Genomic DNA, 17,512 nt, shown 5'->3' on the forward strand with positions numbered 1-17,512 from the left:
AATGATAAAGTTTATCCCAAATTTATTATGGGTATAAAAATGAAGAATGAGATGAACAATCTTGTAAGAAACTTCATCATACAATGTCTGCGCACACTATATATATACATATATGTGCAGTCAAATTCAATTATACTTAAATTCAACATATGTTATCCACTTCTAGCTATATCAATTTCTAAAATTTTTTTATCAGCAAAAAACTTTCTCTATTAGAGATTTCATTTTATGTTATAGTATAAATTGTTTGACGTGTGGACCAAAAGCATTTAAGATTCAACAATGGTTAGAATGAGGAAAATTAATATGGATATGTAGATTTTCTTTGTTCTTAAAACATACCTGTTATTTTTACTCCATCCTTTGTTTCAGCTGGTACACCAACACCAAACTCGTTTTCTCCAGAGACTCTGAAGTAGTAAATCGCCCCTTCTTGTAAGTTGGTAACTTTGTAGGAGAGGCGGTTACAGTTGTTGGTCACAGAGACCCATGCTTTCTTACTGGCCTCACGTTTTTCTATGTGGTAATTCTTCACTGGTGCTCCACCATCATTTTCAGGAACATCCCAGGATAACACTGCAGACTCTTTGGTGACATCGTGTACAGAAATATTAGCCGGAGGTCCAGGAGAATCTAAAACCTTGACAACTAAGGTGAGCGAAGCAGCACTCAAAATATTCTGAATTGTTAATGTGTATTTTCCAGAATCATTTCTGTTGGCATTTTCAATAGTAAGTGATGTACGAGAGTCTGTGGAATCAATATAGGCTCTAGTGCGGAGGTCAGTGTCTGGCTTACTCCACGAGACATTGGGTACTGGTCTTCCTCGGAAAGGCACAGTCATAGTAAATGAGGCACCGGCCTTGACAATCAAGGTCTTCTTCATTTCACTGTCAAGATCAAATACAGGTTCTTCTTCTCTTTCCTTTGCTATCTGGGGATCGGAGCTATCACTGGGATCACTAGCACCGACCTTATTGATGGATCTTACTCTGAAAACGTATTCAGCTCCTGTTGTTAGTCCACTTATTGTATATTCTGTGCCTCTTAAGTTCTGAATGGCAGTTTTCCAGTCAGTTTCATCAGACGTTTTATATTCCACAGTGTATCCGGTTACTGGGGCCCCACCATCAAATAAGGGCTTAACCCAGCTAATAGTTATATTTGTCTTGCCTGAGTCCACAATTTTGGGTTTAGCTGGAGGAGATGGTAAGAACACTGGATCTTCTGCCCGAATTAAGGGAGAGGTTTCGCTTGGAAGGCTTAGGCCAGCAGCATTTTCTGCATAAACCTGATACTCATATTCACATCCTTCCCGAAGTCCTGTTGATTTCACTCTCAGATCATAAACTGGTTTTTTGTTTACACGCACCCATCGTACGCTGTTTTTCTCTCGCCTTTCTATTATATATCCAGAAATTTCACTACCTCCATCACTCTCAGGTCTTGACCAGCAAAGTGTCATGGAATCTTTGGTCACAGAGGTAATTTCCAAAGATGTGGGTGGACTTGGAACTGTAAATGGATCTAGTGCCTTTACAGCCACACTCTCGAGGGGCTCACCAACACCGTATTTATTAACACCTGTTACTCTAAAGATGTATTCATTGCCTTTGAGTAACTTGGTTACTTTACAGGATGTTGTCCTTAACTCTCCTTCACATATTGTCCATGCAAGGCGGCTTGTTTCACGTTTTTCTACAATGTAATAGTCAATATCTGCACCACCATTTTCTTGGGGCGGTCCCCAGGAAAGAGAGCATTTCTCAGCAGTGAGACCATATATTTCAAGTGGTCCGGCTGGTGGGCCAGGCTTATCAAGTACCTTGCAATTAACTGCCACAGAACGAGTTCCTGCAACATTCTTCAGTGTTAGTATGTATTGCCCAGTGTCTCGTCTAACACAGTCTTTCACTGTTAACAAAGTATTATAGTCTGTTGAGACAATTTCTGTTCTTGCTCTTTCTTCAATTTCTACACCATCCTTGGCCCAGGAAATTACTGGCAGAGGTCTCCCTGCAATGTCTGCATTTATTTTAAGAACCTCTCCAGCTTTGACAACAATAACATCTCGGAACTTGACATCCATCATAATTCTTGGAGCCTCAACATCATCTTTAACAGTAATCGGTCCAGTGGATTCAGATGGTTCACTAACAGAGTCGGCAGCATTCTTTGCAAAAACCCGGAATTCATAACGTTGATCTTCAGTAAGTTCAGTTACTTCAAAGTATGTTTCTTGTACGTTAGTAAAATTGCACTTCAGCCACCGGCCATCTGGTAGTTCTCTACGTTCAATAATGTATCCTGTGATCTTAGCTCCACCGTCATAATGTGGCTTAGACCATTTAAGTGACACTGATTTTCTTGTGATATTTGTGACTTCAGGTTGTCCAGGAGGGTCACAAGGATCTCTTGCAGGGACTGGTTCACAAGACTTGCTGCATTTACCAATTCCAGCAATATTCTCAGCATATACACGATACTCATACATCAGTCCTTCGTCAAGGCCAGAGACTTTCATTTGAGTATCAGCAATGAGGATTTTATTTGCTTTTGACCAAAGAATGCTGCTTCTTTCTTTATACTCAAGGTGATAGCCAATTACTTGACTTCCTCCATCATTAACTGGCACTTGCCAGGTTACAATCATGGTAGATTTCGTGGCATGCACAACTTTAGGAGTACCAGGAGGACCTGGGGGGCTGAATGGATACTCTGCAACAACAGCTGGAGAGTCACTGTAGGTGCTCTTTCCATAGCGGTTTTCTGCACAGACACGGAACTGATACTCACTTCCTGTTGTCAGGCGAACTATTTTAATAGATGTTCTCGCAACTGCTTGTGAAACTACATGCCAAGTTGTAGAAGTGGTTTCTCTCTTTTCAACGATGTAATTGCTAATTTGGCAGCCACCATCATATTCTGGAGGATTCCAAGAAATGGTTATATTGTCACAACTGACCTCGTCAATATGTATAGGTCCTGGAGGTCCTGGTCTGTCAAGGACAATTACAGTAATAGGAACTGTTATGGATCCAGCACTGTTTGAAACAGATAATTCGTAAGTTCCAACATCTTCTCTTGAGGCTTCCTTAATAGATAGTGATGTTACAGTCTTTGAAGAAGAAACATTGACTCTAGTTGTTTCTCTTAGAGTCTGACCATCTTTTTTCCAGCTTACAGTAGCTTGAGGTCTTCCTTTATATGGAACATCAATCTTAAGTTGGTCTCTAGCCTTTACATTGAAAGTATGGAAAGGAAGCTCAACTGAAGGCTTTATTTCAATATCCCTTGCAATTACTGGCACTCCAAGTTGTCTTGGATCACTTCTTCCTTTTTCATTAACAGCAGCTACCCTGAAGATATACTCTTCTCCTGAAGTTAGGCCAGATATAGTTGCTTCTAGAGTCTTAACTTGTGTGCAAGTGCTCCATTTTTCACTCCCTTTAGTCTGCATTTCAACCACATAACCAGTAATTTTGCTGCCACCGTCACTTTCTGGTTTCTCCCACTTAATTGTAGCTGTGTTACTGGTCACATCAACAAGAGTTACTCTTCCAGGTGGGAGGGGTGGTTCAGAAGCTTTAACGGGTTCACTTGTTTCAGCTGGCAAACCAATCCCGTATTCATTGCAAGCCAAGACTCGGAAGTAGTAAGAACATCCTTCTTGTAGATTTTCAATTTTAAAAGTAGTCTTAGTGCAATTGTTTGTAACAGTAGCATAGGCTTTTCTTGTAGTTTCTCGTTTTTCAACAATGTAGTTTGTAACCTTGGCTCCACCATCGATAAGTGGTGGTTCCCAAGACAATGTCACCGAGTCTTTCTTCACATCTTTTACACTCAAATTCACAGGGGCACTTGGTGAGTCAAGGACTCTGACGTTAACAAAAGCTGTTTTAGAGCCACTGTTATTTTCTAGTGTCAGATTATATCGACCGCTGTCAAATCTGGTAACATTATCGATCACCAACATTGTGTATGAGCTGGTCACCTCAATCTGGGCCCTCTCAGTGAGAATGCCTTCGGCTTTTTCCCATTTAACTTCAGGTTCTGGTCGACCTTTGATAGTGACAAATAAGCGTAAAGTAGCACTTGCACGCAGAACGACCATCTTTCTGAGATCAGCATCAAGTTCTATTTCTGGTGGCTCTAACCTGTCTTTAGCAACAACTGAACCAGGTATAGTTGCAGGTTCACCTACACCTTCAGAATTGATGGCACAAATGCGGAAGTTATATTCAGTATTTTCTTTAAGGTTGGTCACTGTGAACTGCTTTCCTTGTAATCCTGTTGGTGGAGTGCAAGTCGTCCATTCATCAGCAGTGGCTTCTTTGACTTCAACAATGTAGCCCTTAACAGGGGCACCACCATCATAAATTGGCTTATTCCATGCCAGGGAGACAGAAGATCTGGAAGTGTCTGTCACTTTTGGATTACTTGGTGGACCTGGTGGATACAAAGCATCACATGCACGGTAGAAAACAGATGGCTCGCTGGGTTCACCCACACCAGCTGCATTTTCGGCAGCAACTCTGAATTCATAGGAATGACCTTCGGTAAGCCCAGTTACCCTGAATCGGAGATCTGTTAGTGTTTTCTTGTTGCACTTGGTCCATCTAACGCCTTCCTTATCTCGTTTTTCAAGAATGTATCCCTCAATTTCAGCACCTCCATCATCCACTGGGCGTGCCCACGTTACTACCATAGAATCTTTGGTGATTGCTGAGACTTCAGGTGGTGAAGGAGGACCTGGTGGTTTATAAGGATTACGAGCTATAACAGGTTCAGATTCCAAAGGCTCTCCAACTCCATATTTATTCACAGCCATGACACGGAAAATGTACTCATTTCCAGGAAGAAGTTTAGTGACTTTGTAGTTAAGGGCCTGTACCTCAGTTGAAACCTGGGTCCATGAGAGTCTGCTTGTCTCTCTCTTTTCAATGATGTAATGTGAAATATTAGCACCACCATCTTGCAAAGGTGGGTTCCATGCCAAGTAACATTTTTCAGCAGTAACCCCAGAAACTTTCAGAGGCCCTTCAGGAGGCCCTGGCCTGTCAAGTACCTTTACAGTGATTGGTATAGACTTTGTACCACCAACATTGCTGAGTTTCAGAATATATTGTCCTCCATCAGTACGTATACAGTCTTTGACAACAAGAGTTGTTTTCTGGATAGTAGACTTAATTTCCATCCTAGCAGCTGTTTCTTCAAGCTCTTTTCCGTCTTTTAACCAAACAATATCAGGTATGGGTTTGCCGCGGATATCAGCTTCCAGGACAAAAGTCTCTCCTGCATGAACAACGATAACATCTTTATATTTTGGATCCAGTGAGGCATTTGGTGCATCAATTTCATCTCTTGCAGTAATGGCACCAGTGCTTTCAGATGGTTCACTAAAGTTGCCAGCTGCATTTCTTGCAATTACTCTAAATTCGTATCTTTGGTCTTCTACAAGTCCACTCACTGTAAATTCAGTTTCTAATACATTGGTAAAGCTGGCTTTCATCCAACGGCCATCAGGTAGGTCTTTCTTTTCTACAATATAACCTGTTATTTTGCTGCCACCATCATAGGCAGGTTTCTTCCATTTCAGTGTGACATTGTTTCTTGTAATAACAATGGCTTCAGGGCGACCAGGTGGGTCACATGGATCACGGGCAACAAAGCATTCTGACACTTTGCTAGGCTTGCCGATGCCAACAATATTTTCAGCAGAAACTCTGAACTCATACTCAAGGCCTTCATCAAGGCCAGTTGTTTTGAATTTGGTGTCTGGAATGGGAGTCTTATTTAATTTGATCCATAAAATGCTGTTCTTTTCTTTCTGTTCAAGATGGTAGCCAATAACTTTACTACCTCCATCATTAACTGGCTCATGCCATTGCACAAGCATTTGATCTTTTGAGACTGATGTCACAAAAGGAGTTCCAGGTGGTCCAGGTTCTTTAAATGGATATTGTACAATAACTGGTTTAGAATCCAGGTGGGTACTTTTTCCATACCTGTTTTCTGCAAAAATTCTAAACTGGTACTCAGTGCCTGTTTTCAGTTTGGCTATTTTAATTGTTGTTCTTGCAACTGTTGCTGATACCGTTTGCCAAGTGGTGGTGGTTGTATCTCGCTTCTCTACAATGTAGTTGCTTATTTGGCAGCCACCAGTATAGGCTGGAGGTTCCCAAGATATGACCACAAAGTCTGCACTAACTTCATCAAACCGAACTGGTCCAACTGGAGGTCCAGGCTTTTCCAAAACAATAATGCTGAGATTTTCTGTTGCTGTACCGGCAATATTTGTTGCTGTTATGGTATACTTTCCAAAATCATCTTTGTTAGTTTCTTTAATGTGCAAAATAGTTGAATTAGCTGTTTCCTCAACATTTACTCTTGTTGTCTGTTTAAGAGGCTCGCCATCTTTGACCCATGAAATTTCAGGTCTTGGTCGGCCAATAACTGGAATTTCAATTTTAAGATCTTCTCCAGCTTGGACACTATATGTGTTAAATGGTAACTTGAAACTAGGCGGTATGGTCAAGTCCTTGGCTATGACAGGAACACCAAGCACTCTTGGATCGCTTCTTCCTTTCTCGTTGTAAGCCTTGACACGGAAGTGATATTCTTGTCCAGAACTCAAACCAGTAATAACTGCATTACAGACTTTGGATTCAGCCACAACACTCCATTTTTCAGTTCCTTTGGGCTGCATTTCAACAACATACCCCAGGATTCTGCTCCCACCATCATGTTCAGGTTTCTCCCACATAAGCGATGCACTGGTCTGGGACACATCAGTGAGTGTAACCTTTCCTGGTGGGGAAGGAGGTTCAGCAGCTTTCACAGCATCAACAGTTTCCACTGGAACGCCAACTCCAAATTCATTTTCAGCCATAACTCTAAAGTAATAAATGGCCCCTTCTGTAAGATTCTCAACTTTAAGGCTTGTTTTGCTGCATTTATTACTCACATTAGCATATGCTTTTCTGGTTGACTCACGTTTGTCAATAACATAGTTCTTGACCTTTGCGCCCCCATCAATCATGGGTGGTTCCCATACAAGAATGACAGAATCTTTTTTCACTTCTTTGACTGCCAAATTCTGTGGTGGTCCTGGAGTGTCAAGAACTTTCACAGTTACAAAAGCAGATTTAGATCCACTGCTATTTTCCAGCTTGAGAATGTATTTTCCAGCATCATTTCTATCACAGTTATCTATTGATAGTTGGGTATAGTTTACTCCCTTTTCAATTTGGACCTTATCTGTGAATTCACCTTCCTCTCGAGACCAAGTGATGTCAGGTGTTGGACGACCTTTGAATGGAATGTGAATTCTGGCAGATCCACCAGCTCTTACAACAATTCCTTTCCTTAATTCAGAGTCAAGGTCCAGTTCAGGTGCTTCGAGTTTATCTTCTGGTTTCACAGTACCAGGAACTGACGTAGCCTCACCTAAACCAACTTTATTGAGGGCACAGACTCGTATTTTGTACTCTTGGTGTTCAGTGAGTTTTGAAATTTCAAATCGAGTGGCTTTCAGGCCAGTCTGTGGAGTAACTATTTGCCATTCTTCTTCATCTGCTTTACATATTTCTACTACATATCCCAGGATCTCACTGCCACCATCATAGATGGGTTTACCCCAGGTAAGTGTAATTGAATTTTTAGTGGTGTCTACAACATGTGCATTGATGGGTGGGCCAGGTTTGAACACAGGATCGCAAGCCTTATAATAAACTGTAGCTGGACTCGGTTCTCCAACTCCAGCAGCATTTTCTGCAGAGACTCTGAATTCGTACTCATGATCTTCTGTTAATCCTGTTACTCTTAGGCGCAAATCTGTAATGCGGCGTTTATTACATTTTATCCACCTAATGCCACTTCTGTCTCTTTTCTCTACAATGTAACCAATAATCTCACTTCCACCATCACTATCTGGACGGTTCCAACAGACAGTCATGGAGTCCTTGGCAATGTTTGTGACTTCCAAGCTTTTTGGTGGTCCAGGAAGCACAAATGGATTTTTCATTAGTACTGGTGCAGATTCCAAAGGCTCTCCAACCCCATATTTGTTGACAGCCATTATACGGAAAATATATTCATTCCCTTCTAAGAGTTTGGTAATTTTCAGGGAGTTGGTCACAACTTCTGAAGCAACAACAGTCCAGGCAAGTCGACTCGTTTCTCTCTTTTCAACAACATAGTGAGAAATGTCACTGCCACCATCTTGAAGTGGTGGAGACCATGTTAAATTGCATTTTTCAGAAGTGACTCCGGTAACCTGGACTGGCCCTTCTGGAGGTCCTGGTCTATCTAATACTTTGACATTTACTGGGAATGACTTAGAACCTGCAACATTGGAAGCTCTTAAAATATACTGTCCACCATCAATTCTAATGGCATCCTTTACGATAAGTAAAGCTTTGAAATCTGTGTTCTTTATTTCACACCTAGCAGATTCTTCAATTTCCTTATCTCCTCTTAACCACTCAATGGTAGGTAGGGGCTTTCCATGAACATCAGCCTCAAGCCTGAATGTTTCTCCAGCATTTACCACAATTGTGTCTCTGAATTTTGGATCCATTGAAATTCTTGGAAGTTCAACCTCATCCTTGGCAGTTATTGGTCCAGTACTGTCGGAGGGTTTACTTATTGTACCAGCTGCATTCTTTGCAATGACTCTGAATTCATATCTTTGATCTTCAGTAAGACCTGACACAGTAAATTGAGTTTCAATGACATTTGTGAAGCTAGCTTTCATCCAACGACCCTCAGGCAAATCACGTTTCTCCACAATGTAACCCGTGATCATACTTCCACCATCATATGCAGGTTTGGTCCATTGTAAAGTGATTTCATTTCTTTTAACCATTATTGCTTCTGGGGTTCCTGGTGGGTCACAGGGATCTCTGGCTACGTAGCATTCGGAATTCTTGCTTACTTTGCCTACACCAACAATATTTTCAGCATAAACTCTGAATTCATATTCAATGCCTTCTTCAAGATTGACTGCTTTAAACTGGGTGTCATGAATAATAGATTTGTTGACTTTTGTCCACAAAATACTATTTCTTTCCTTTTTCTCAAGGTGGTAACCTATGACTGGGCTTCCACCATTATTGATTGGTTCATGCCACTGTACAACCATGGAGTCTTTGGAAGTGGTTGTGACAAATGGTGTGCCTGGAGGCCCTGGTTCTTTGTAGGGATATTGAGCTACAATTGGATCAGACTCCAAGGCAAAGCTTTGTCCATATCTGTTTTCAGCGAATATTCTGAATTGGTATTCTGTACCAGTTTTCAGTTTGGTCACTTTGAGTGTAGTTCTGGCAACAGTAGCAGAAACAGTATCCCATACTGTGGTGGTTGTATCTCTTTTCTGAACAATATAGTTGGTGATCTGGCAGCCCCCTGTATATAGCGGAGGGTTCCAAGATAATGTAATACTTTCAGAGCTGACTTCATCGAATTTAACAGGTCCTTTTGGAGGATCAGGTTTATCTAGAGTTATAATTTCAATAGATGCTGTTTTCTGACCAACAACATTAGCAACCGTGATTCCATAATGTCCACCATCATCCTTATGAGTTTCTTTAATACTGAGTACAGTAAGGTCAAGTGAATCAGTAACATTGATTCTTGTAGTCTGCTTCAGAGGAAGATCGTCCTTAGTCCAGGTAACGGTTGGCTTAGGACGTCCAGAAATTGGCACTTCTATTTTCAAATCCTGGCCAACCTGTACACTATAACTGTGGAATGCAGGTCTTACATCTGGCTCAATGACCAGATCTTTGGCAACTATTGGAACTGCAAGGGACCTAGGATCACTTCTCCCCTTTTCATTTACAGCAACAACTCTAAAAAGATATTCTTCTCCCTGAGTTAGGTTGGTAATTACTGCTTCAAGGGACTTGACACGAGCACACTCTGACCATTTCTCACTGTGCTTAGCTTGCATTTCCACAATATACTGAATGATTTTACTTCCACCATCATGTTCAGGCTTTGTCCAACTCAAGGAGACACTATTTCTGGTGACATCATCCACAGTTATTTTTCCTGGAGGTTGTGGGACTTCTGCAACCTTAACTGGATCAGCAGTGTGGGCGGGAAGGCCAATACCAAACTCGTTCTCAGCTGTGACTCTAAAGTAATAACTGCAACCTTCTTGGAGTTGGTCGATTTTCCAAGAATTCTTATGGCAATTTGTTACAACTGCAGCATACGATTTTCTTGTGGCTTCACGTTTCTCAACAATGTAATTTTTGATTTTGGATCCCCCATCCAACAAAGGTGGTTCCCACGTAATTGAAACCGAGTCTTTAGTGATTTCTGTGACTTTCAGGTTAACAGGTGGACTTGGTGTGTCCAGGACCCTCACGGTAACAAAGGCAGACTTTGTTCCACTGCTGTTTTCTAATGTGAGAGTGTACTTTCCACTATCATATCGGTTGACATTGTCAAGAACAAGAGAGGTGAAACTGCTAGTGACATCAATTATAGCTGCATCTCGGATTTCACCATCCATCTTCCCCCATTTAACTTCTGGTGTAGGGCGACCTTTAATAGGAACAAATAACCTTAAGGAGCCACCTGCCCTTATATTTATAATTTTCCTTAGTTCTAGGTCAAGATCAATGTCTGGGGCTTCCAGTTTTTCTTCAACTATAACAGGTCCAGGGACATCAGCATGTTCTCCAACTCCAGCTTTATTAACAGCACAGATACGGAAGTTGTATTCATGCTTTTCCAACAGCTTCTCTACTTCTATATTTGTTTTATTGATTCCAGTTGGTGGAGTGCACATTGTCCATTCGCCAACACTCACATCACATTTTTCAACAATGTATCCTTGGATTTCACAGCCACCGTCATATATTGGTTTGCTCCAAGAAAGGAAGACAGAAGACCTGGTAATATCTATGACTTTGGGATTGTTTGGAGGTCCTGGTTTATAAATAGGATCACAAGCCTTTTGGTAAGCGGAAGGTAGGCTTGGTTCACTAAGTCCAGCAGCGTTCTCGGCTGAGACTCTGAATTCATAATTGTGATTTTCTAAGAGTCCAGTTACTCTCAAGCGCAATTCCCCAATCAGACGTTTGTGGCATCTTGTCCATCGAACGCCCTCCTTATCCCGTTTTTCAAGAACATATCCAAGTATTTCACTGCCACCGTCAGATGCTGGCCTTTCCCATACAACAATCATTGAGTCCTTGGTCACTGTGGTGATTTCTGGAGCCTTTGGTGCATCTGGAACTACAAATGGATTCTTGGCCATTACTGGCTCAGATTCAAGAGGTTCGCCAACACCATATTTGTTTACAGCCATTATACGGAAAGTATATTCATTGCCTTCCAGAAGCTTAGTAACCTTGCAGCTGAGAGTTTGCACATTGGCATCAACCACAGTCCAAACTAAGCGGCTGGTTTCTCTTCTTTCCACAATATAATTTATGATGTCACTCCCACCGTCCTGTAGTGGGGGTTTCCAAGCTAGAGTGCATTTTTCTGCAGTAACTCCTGATATAACAACAGGTCCTTCAGGTGGCCCTGGTCTATCAAGAACTTTAACATTTACGGTAACTGATCTCTCTCCTGCAACATTTTTGGCCTTCAATATGTAATTTCCACTGTCGATGCGTACTGCATCCTTTACACTGAGACTAGTGGCAAAGTCAGTGCTCTTTATTTCTAATCGAGCTGTATTTGAAAGCTCCTGATCACCTTTTATCCATTGAATGGTTGGTATTGGTTTGCCATAAATATCTGCATCAATCCTGAATAACTCACCAGCATGAACCACAATTGTGTCTTTATATTTTGGATCCATACTTATTCGTGGTGGATCTACCTCATCTCTTGCTGTTATTGCTCCTGTGCTTTCTGAAGGCTCACTAAACACTCCTGCAGCATTTCGAGCTATAACCCGGAACTCATATCTATGATCTTCAACTAGGCCAGTTACTTCAAATTGAGTGTCAATAACATTTGTAAAACTGGCTTTCATCCAACGGCCGTCAGGCAATTCTTTCTTTTCAACAACATAACCAGTGATCTTGCTTCCACCATCATAAGTGGGTTTCTTCCACTGAAGAGTCACAGAATTCCGTGTGACCATGATTGCCTCTGGCCGCCCTGGTGGATCACATGGGTCACGCGCTACATAGCATTCTGACACTTTACTTGGCTTGCCGATGCCCACGATATTTTCTGCGGAGACTCTAAATTCATATTCAATGCCTTCATCGAGGCCAGTTGTTTTAAATCTGGTGTGAGGAATAGGTGTTTTATTCAACTTAACCCAGAGGATGCTATTTCTTTCCTTGCGTTCTAGATGATAGCCAATGACTTTGCTGCCTCCATCACTGACTGGCTCATTCCACTGTACTTCCATGCTGTCCTTGGAGGAGAGGGTTACGAATGGTGTCCCAGGAGGACCAGGAACTTTGAATGGATACTGGGCTACAATAGGCTCTGAAGTGAGGTAGGTACTCTTTCCATATCTGTTTTCAGCTGCAATCCTAAACTGATATTCACATCCAGTCTTTAATCTGGAAGCCTTTATCATTGTCCTTGCAACAGTAGCTGACACAATTTGCCAGACAGTTGTGGAAGTGTCTCGTTTTTCTACAATGTAATTATTGATAGAACTTCCCCCATCATACTTAGGTGGGCCCCAGGAAAGAGTAATACTATCAGCTGTCACTTCATCCATTTTAACTGGTCCAGTTGGAGGCCCTGGTTTGTCAAGAACAATAATGTTAAGGGTTTCAGTGGCTTCACCAGCTGAGTTAGTCAGTTTAACTGTGTAATGTCCAACATCTTCTCGGCAGGCTTCCTTTATTGTCAGTAGTGAATTATTTTCTGTGCTCTCTGCGTTTACTCTAGTTGTCTGTTTCAGTGGCACATCATCTTTATGCCATGTTACAGCTGGCGTAGGGCGTCCAACGAATGGAACATCAACTTTTAGGTCTTCACCTGCCAGTACAGTGAAAGTATTGAAAAGGAGTTTGAAGGCTGGTGGAATGACAAGATCCTTGGCAATTACTGGCACACTCAGTTGTCTAGGATCACTGATGCCCTTTTCATTCTGAGCTGAAACACGGAAAGAGTATTCTTCACCCTGAATTAATCCAGTTATAGTGGCTTCGGTGACTTTGACTGTGGCACATGTGACCCATTTGTCACTGCCTTTGCTCTGCATCTCTACAATGTAACCTAGAATTCGACTGCCTCCATCATGCTCTGGTTTCTCCCATGAGAGTGACACGCTGTTTCTTGTGACATCCACCAAAGTTATTTTTCCTGGAGGAAGAGGTCGTTCTGATGCTTTCACAGATTCTGCGGTTTCAGCAGGCAGCCCGATGCCATATTCATTTTCAGCGAGAACCCTGAAATAGTAACTGCAGCCTTCTTGAAGCTGGTCTACCTTCCAGGAAGTCTTGTGGCAATTTGTTGCAACAGTTGAATATGCCTTTCTTGTTGATTCCCGCTTTTCAACAATATAGTTCTTTATTTTTGAACCTCCGTCAAGGAGAGGAGGCTCCCATGTCAATGTGACAGATGTTTTAGTGACCTCCTTTACCTTGAGATCCTGTGGAGGGCCTGGTGTATCTAGTACCCTGACATTGACAAATGCCGACTTGCTGCCTGAGCTGTTTTCTACAGTTAGGATATATTTGCCACTGTCGAATCTGTTTACATTTCCAACAATAAGCAGCGTATAAGAGCTGGTGGATTCAATGCTAGCTTTATCTAAAGATTCTCCATGTTCCCGGGTCCACTTCACCTCAGGTGCAGGCCTTCCTTTGATTGGAACAAAAAGTCTCAGGGTACAGCAAGCTCTTATAGTAACAACTTTGCGCAGGTCAGCATCCAGTTCAATCTCTGGAGGCAGCATCCTCTCTTCAGCCTTTGGAGTTCCAGGAACAAGTGCAGGTTCCCCAATACCTTCAGAATTCATGGCATAGATGCGGATTTTATATTCCTGATTCTCTGTGAGGTTGGTGATGGTGTAAGAAGTTGCCTTGAGCCCAGCTGGTGGAGTGACAATCTTCCATTCATCTTCCTCTGGCAGGGCAATCTCGACCATGTATCCAGTGATTTCGGAGCCACCATCATAGATAGGTTTATTCCAAGCAATTGAAATGGATGATCTGCTTGTATCCAGAACACGTGGGTTACCTGGTGGGCCAGGTTTATACACAGTATCACAAGCTTTATAAAACGGACTGGTAGGACTTGGTGCACTAATTCCAGCAGCGTTTTCAGCCATAATCCTGAACTCATATTCATGTCCCTCTGTCAGTCCAGACACTTTATATCTTAAATCGGTAAGAGTTCTTTTGTTGCATTTCACCCAGCGTTGCCCGGCCTTATCACGCCGTTCCACGATATAATTGATGATTTCACTTCCGCCATCAGAGTCAGGATGTCCCCAGCAGACAACCATTGAATCTTTAGTAATAGCTGTAACTTCAGGGTTTTTGGGTGGATCAGGGCGTCCAAAAGGATCTACTGCAAGCACAGGCTCTGATTCCAGTGGCTCTCCAACTCCATATTTATTTACAGCCATGACACGGAATATGTATTCATTGCCTTTCAAAAGTTTAGTGACCTTTAGTTTTGTTACTTGAACTTCTGAGGCTACATTTGTCCATGCCAATCTGCTAGTTTCACGTTTCTGAACTACATAATGCTCAATTTTGGCACCTCCATCATCTAGTGGAGGCAACCATGACAATACACATTTTTCTGACGTTACTTCAGATACAGCTAAAGGTCCTTCAGGTGGGCCTGGTCTATCAAGAACTTTGACATTGAAAATATGTTTAGCAAAACCACCAGGATTAGTCGCAGTAAGGGTATAGGCACCACCATCCCTTCTTGATGAATCCTTGTTTACCAGATTAGTAGAGAAATCTGCAATTTTAATTTCTAATTTTGCTGTGCCTTCAAGCTCTTTTCCATCTTTGGTCCATGTCATTGTTGGAGGTGGGCGACCTGAAACATCAGCTTCCAGCTTAAATGCTTCACCTGCTTTTAATATAACTGTGTCCTTAAATTTAACGTCCACCATTATCCTTGGTGCTTCAATGTCATCCCTGCATGTGATAGCATCTGATGGCTCAGATGGTGGACTAATAGCCCCAGCAGCATTTTTGGCAATTACACGGAATTCATATGCAGCATCTTCTGTTAGGCCACTGACTGTAAATTCGTTCTCCAAAATGTTGCTGAAGTTGGCCTTTAGCCACCGTCCGTTAGGAAGGTCCCTCTTTTCAACTATATAACTGGTAATTTTAAAGCCTCCAGTATATTCAGGCTTAGCCCATTTAAGTGTCACTGTGTGTCTAGTAATATTTAGAGGAACTGGTTTCCCAGGTGGGTCAATGGGATCCAAAGCAAATGCAGGTTCAGATGGCTTGCTTGGCTTGCTTTTGCCTGCCATGTTTTCTGCAATCACTCGGAATTCATAAGCAATACCATCTGTAAGTCCACTTGATTTGAAAATGTTGCCTGGTACTAATGCTTTGCTCACAGTCTCCCAGAGAATACCATTTCGTTCTTTTCTTTCAATGTGATATCCTAAAATGGGGCTTCCACCATCAGAAAGAGGCTCATGCCAGCTAATTGTTATTGAATCTTTGGTAACTGCAGTTACCTGAGGGGTACCAGGAGGCCCAGGAACCTTAAACGGATAATTAGCAACTATAGATGCTGATGTGATGCCTGGTCCAACTCCGTATCTGTTTTGAGCTTTAACCCGGAATTGATACTCCATTCCGGTAGTAAGACGAGTGGCTTTATAGGTAGTGCGTATAACGGTGGTTGCTAACTCGACCCATGTAGTACTGTCAGTCTGTCGCATTTCTACTACATAGTTGCTTATTGGTACACCTCCGTCATTCTCAGGTGGGTCCCAAGAGAAGGTTACAAAATCAGATGAAACTTCATCGAATTTGATTGGTCCAGTAGGTGGCCCTGGGATATCATGGACTTGAATGGTGATGACATCACCAACCTCTCCTACAATGTTCTTTGCTGTTAAAGGATAGGGCCCGCTGTCACTTCTCACACACTCGTTGATATTTAAGATGGTTGAGGTTGCTGTGTTTTCAAAATTAACTCTCTGTGTCTGTTTAAGTATTTGGTCTCCTTTTTTCCACGTAACTGTGGGCTTTGGTCGACCAAGCACTGGAATTTCAACTTTGATGTTGTCACCAGCTTTGGCAATGACTAATTTCTGATAAATGCCACGGAGGTCCAGTTCCGGAAGCATTGTCTGCTCCTTGACAATGACAGGTCTGCTTTCTCTAGGGGCACTTCTCCCTGCGCTGTTCACTGCCATCACTTGGAAGGTATATTCTTCCCCTTCAGTTAGATTCCTCACGACACATTCCAATCCCTTCACGGTTGTGATGTGGGTCCACTGGTCAGAGCCTTTTCTCTGGGCTTCAATCACGTAGCCAGTGATCCTACTGCCACCATCATGTTTTGGTTTAGGCCATGCCAGGCTCACTGTGCTCTTAGTTATGTCCATAATGTTAAGACTGTCTGGTGGTGATGGTGCTTCAGAGGCTTTTACAGGTTCTGTTGTTTCTGTTGGCTCGCCGATTCCATATTCATTTTCTGCCATCACTCTGAAGAAGTATTCACATCCTTCAGACAAGCCGGTAACTTTATATGTGCATTTATGGCACTTAGTGGTGACTGTGGAGTAAGATTTCCGTGTTGCTTCTCGTTTCTCCACAATATAGTTTGTTATACGTGAGCCCCCATCTATCAGAGGGAGGTCCCAGTGGAGGGTGACACTGTCCTTTGTGATGTCAGTAGGCTTCAGGTTAAGGACTGGTCCCGGTGTATCCAAGACTCTGACGTTAACGAAGCCACTTTTCTTCCCAGCAGGGTTTTCGATGGTCATCACAAATTTACCAGTGTCATATCTGTTACATTCTGGGATAATCAGAAGAGTAAATGATTCTGTATTTTCAATGTTAGCTCTGTTTTTAAGGTTGATGTCATCTTTGGTCCATGTCACTTCAGGAGCAGGACGACCTTTAATTGGCACAAATATTCTAATACTGAGTCCTGCTCGAACAACAAGTGTTCTTCGAAGCTCAGCATCTAGTTCGAAATCAGGAGCCATTTCTCGTTCTACAATTTCAACATCTGGAATCACTGCTGGCTCCCCAACACCTGCGTCATTGATGGCACTGATTCTAAAATTGTATTTTTCTTTAGCCTGAAGATCAGGGACAACAAACTCAGTGATTCTGAGGGCAGTTCCTGTTGTATCTTTTATCCAGGCCTCATCTCCTACTTTTTGATGCTCCACGACGTAGCCAGTGATTTCAAGTCCACCATCATAATGAGGCTTGCCCCATGCCAAAGAAGCAGATTTCTTGGTAGTATCAGTGACACGTGCATTCGAAGGTGGTCCTGGGGGATCTGAAAAAGAAACAAAGACACAAAATGTATATTAAGAATTTGGCTTTTGGCTACGTTATATAAA

At 42.2% G+C, this 17,512-nt stretch overlaps 1 protein-coding gene across 3 annotated transcripts in view; it reads right to left on the bottom strand.

Moving 5' to 3' along the window:
• Positions 1-17,512, bottom strand: part of TTN (titin) — a 270,195-nt gene that overhangs the window by 32,107 nt on the left and 220,576 nt on the right. For all 3 annotated transcript variants that reach the window (XM_070508508.1, XM_070508506.1, XM_070508505.1), the window contains one exon: positions 343-17,448. In XM_070508508.1, the coding sequence (XP_070364609.1) occupies positions 343-17,448 (17,106 nt within the window). The remainder of the gene's footprint in view (positions 1-342; positions 17,449-17,512) is intronic.

This window comes from Equus asinus, chromosome 4 (genome assembly GCF_041296235.1).
Source record: "Equus asinus isolate D_3611 breed Donkey chromosome 4, EquAss-T2T_v2, whole genome shotgun sequence".
NCBI lineage: Eukaryota > Metazoa > Chordata > Mammalia > Perissodactyla > Equidae > Equus > Equus asinus.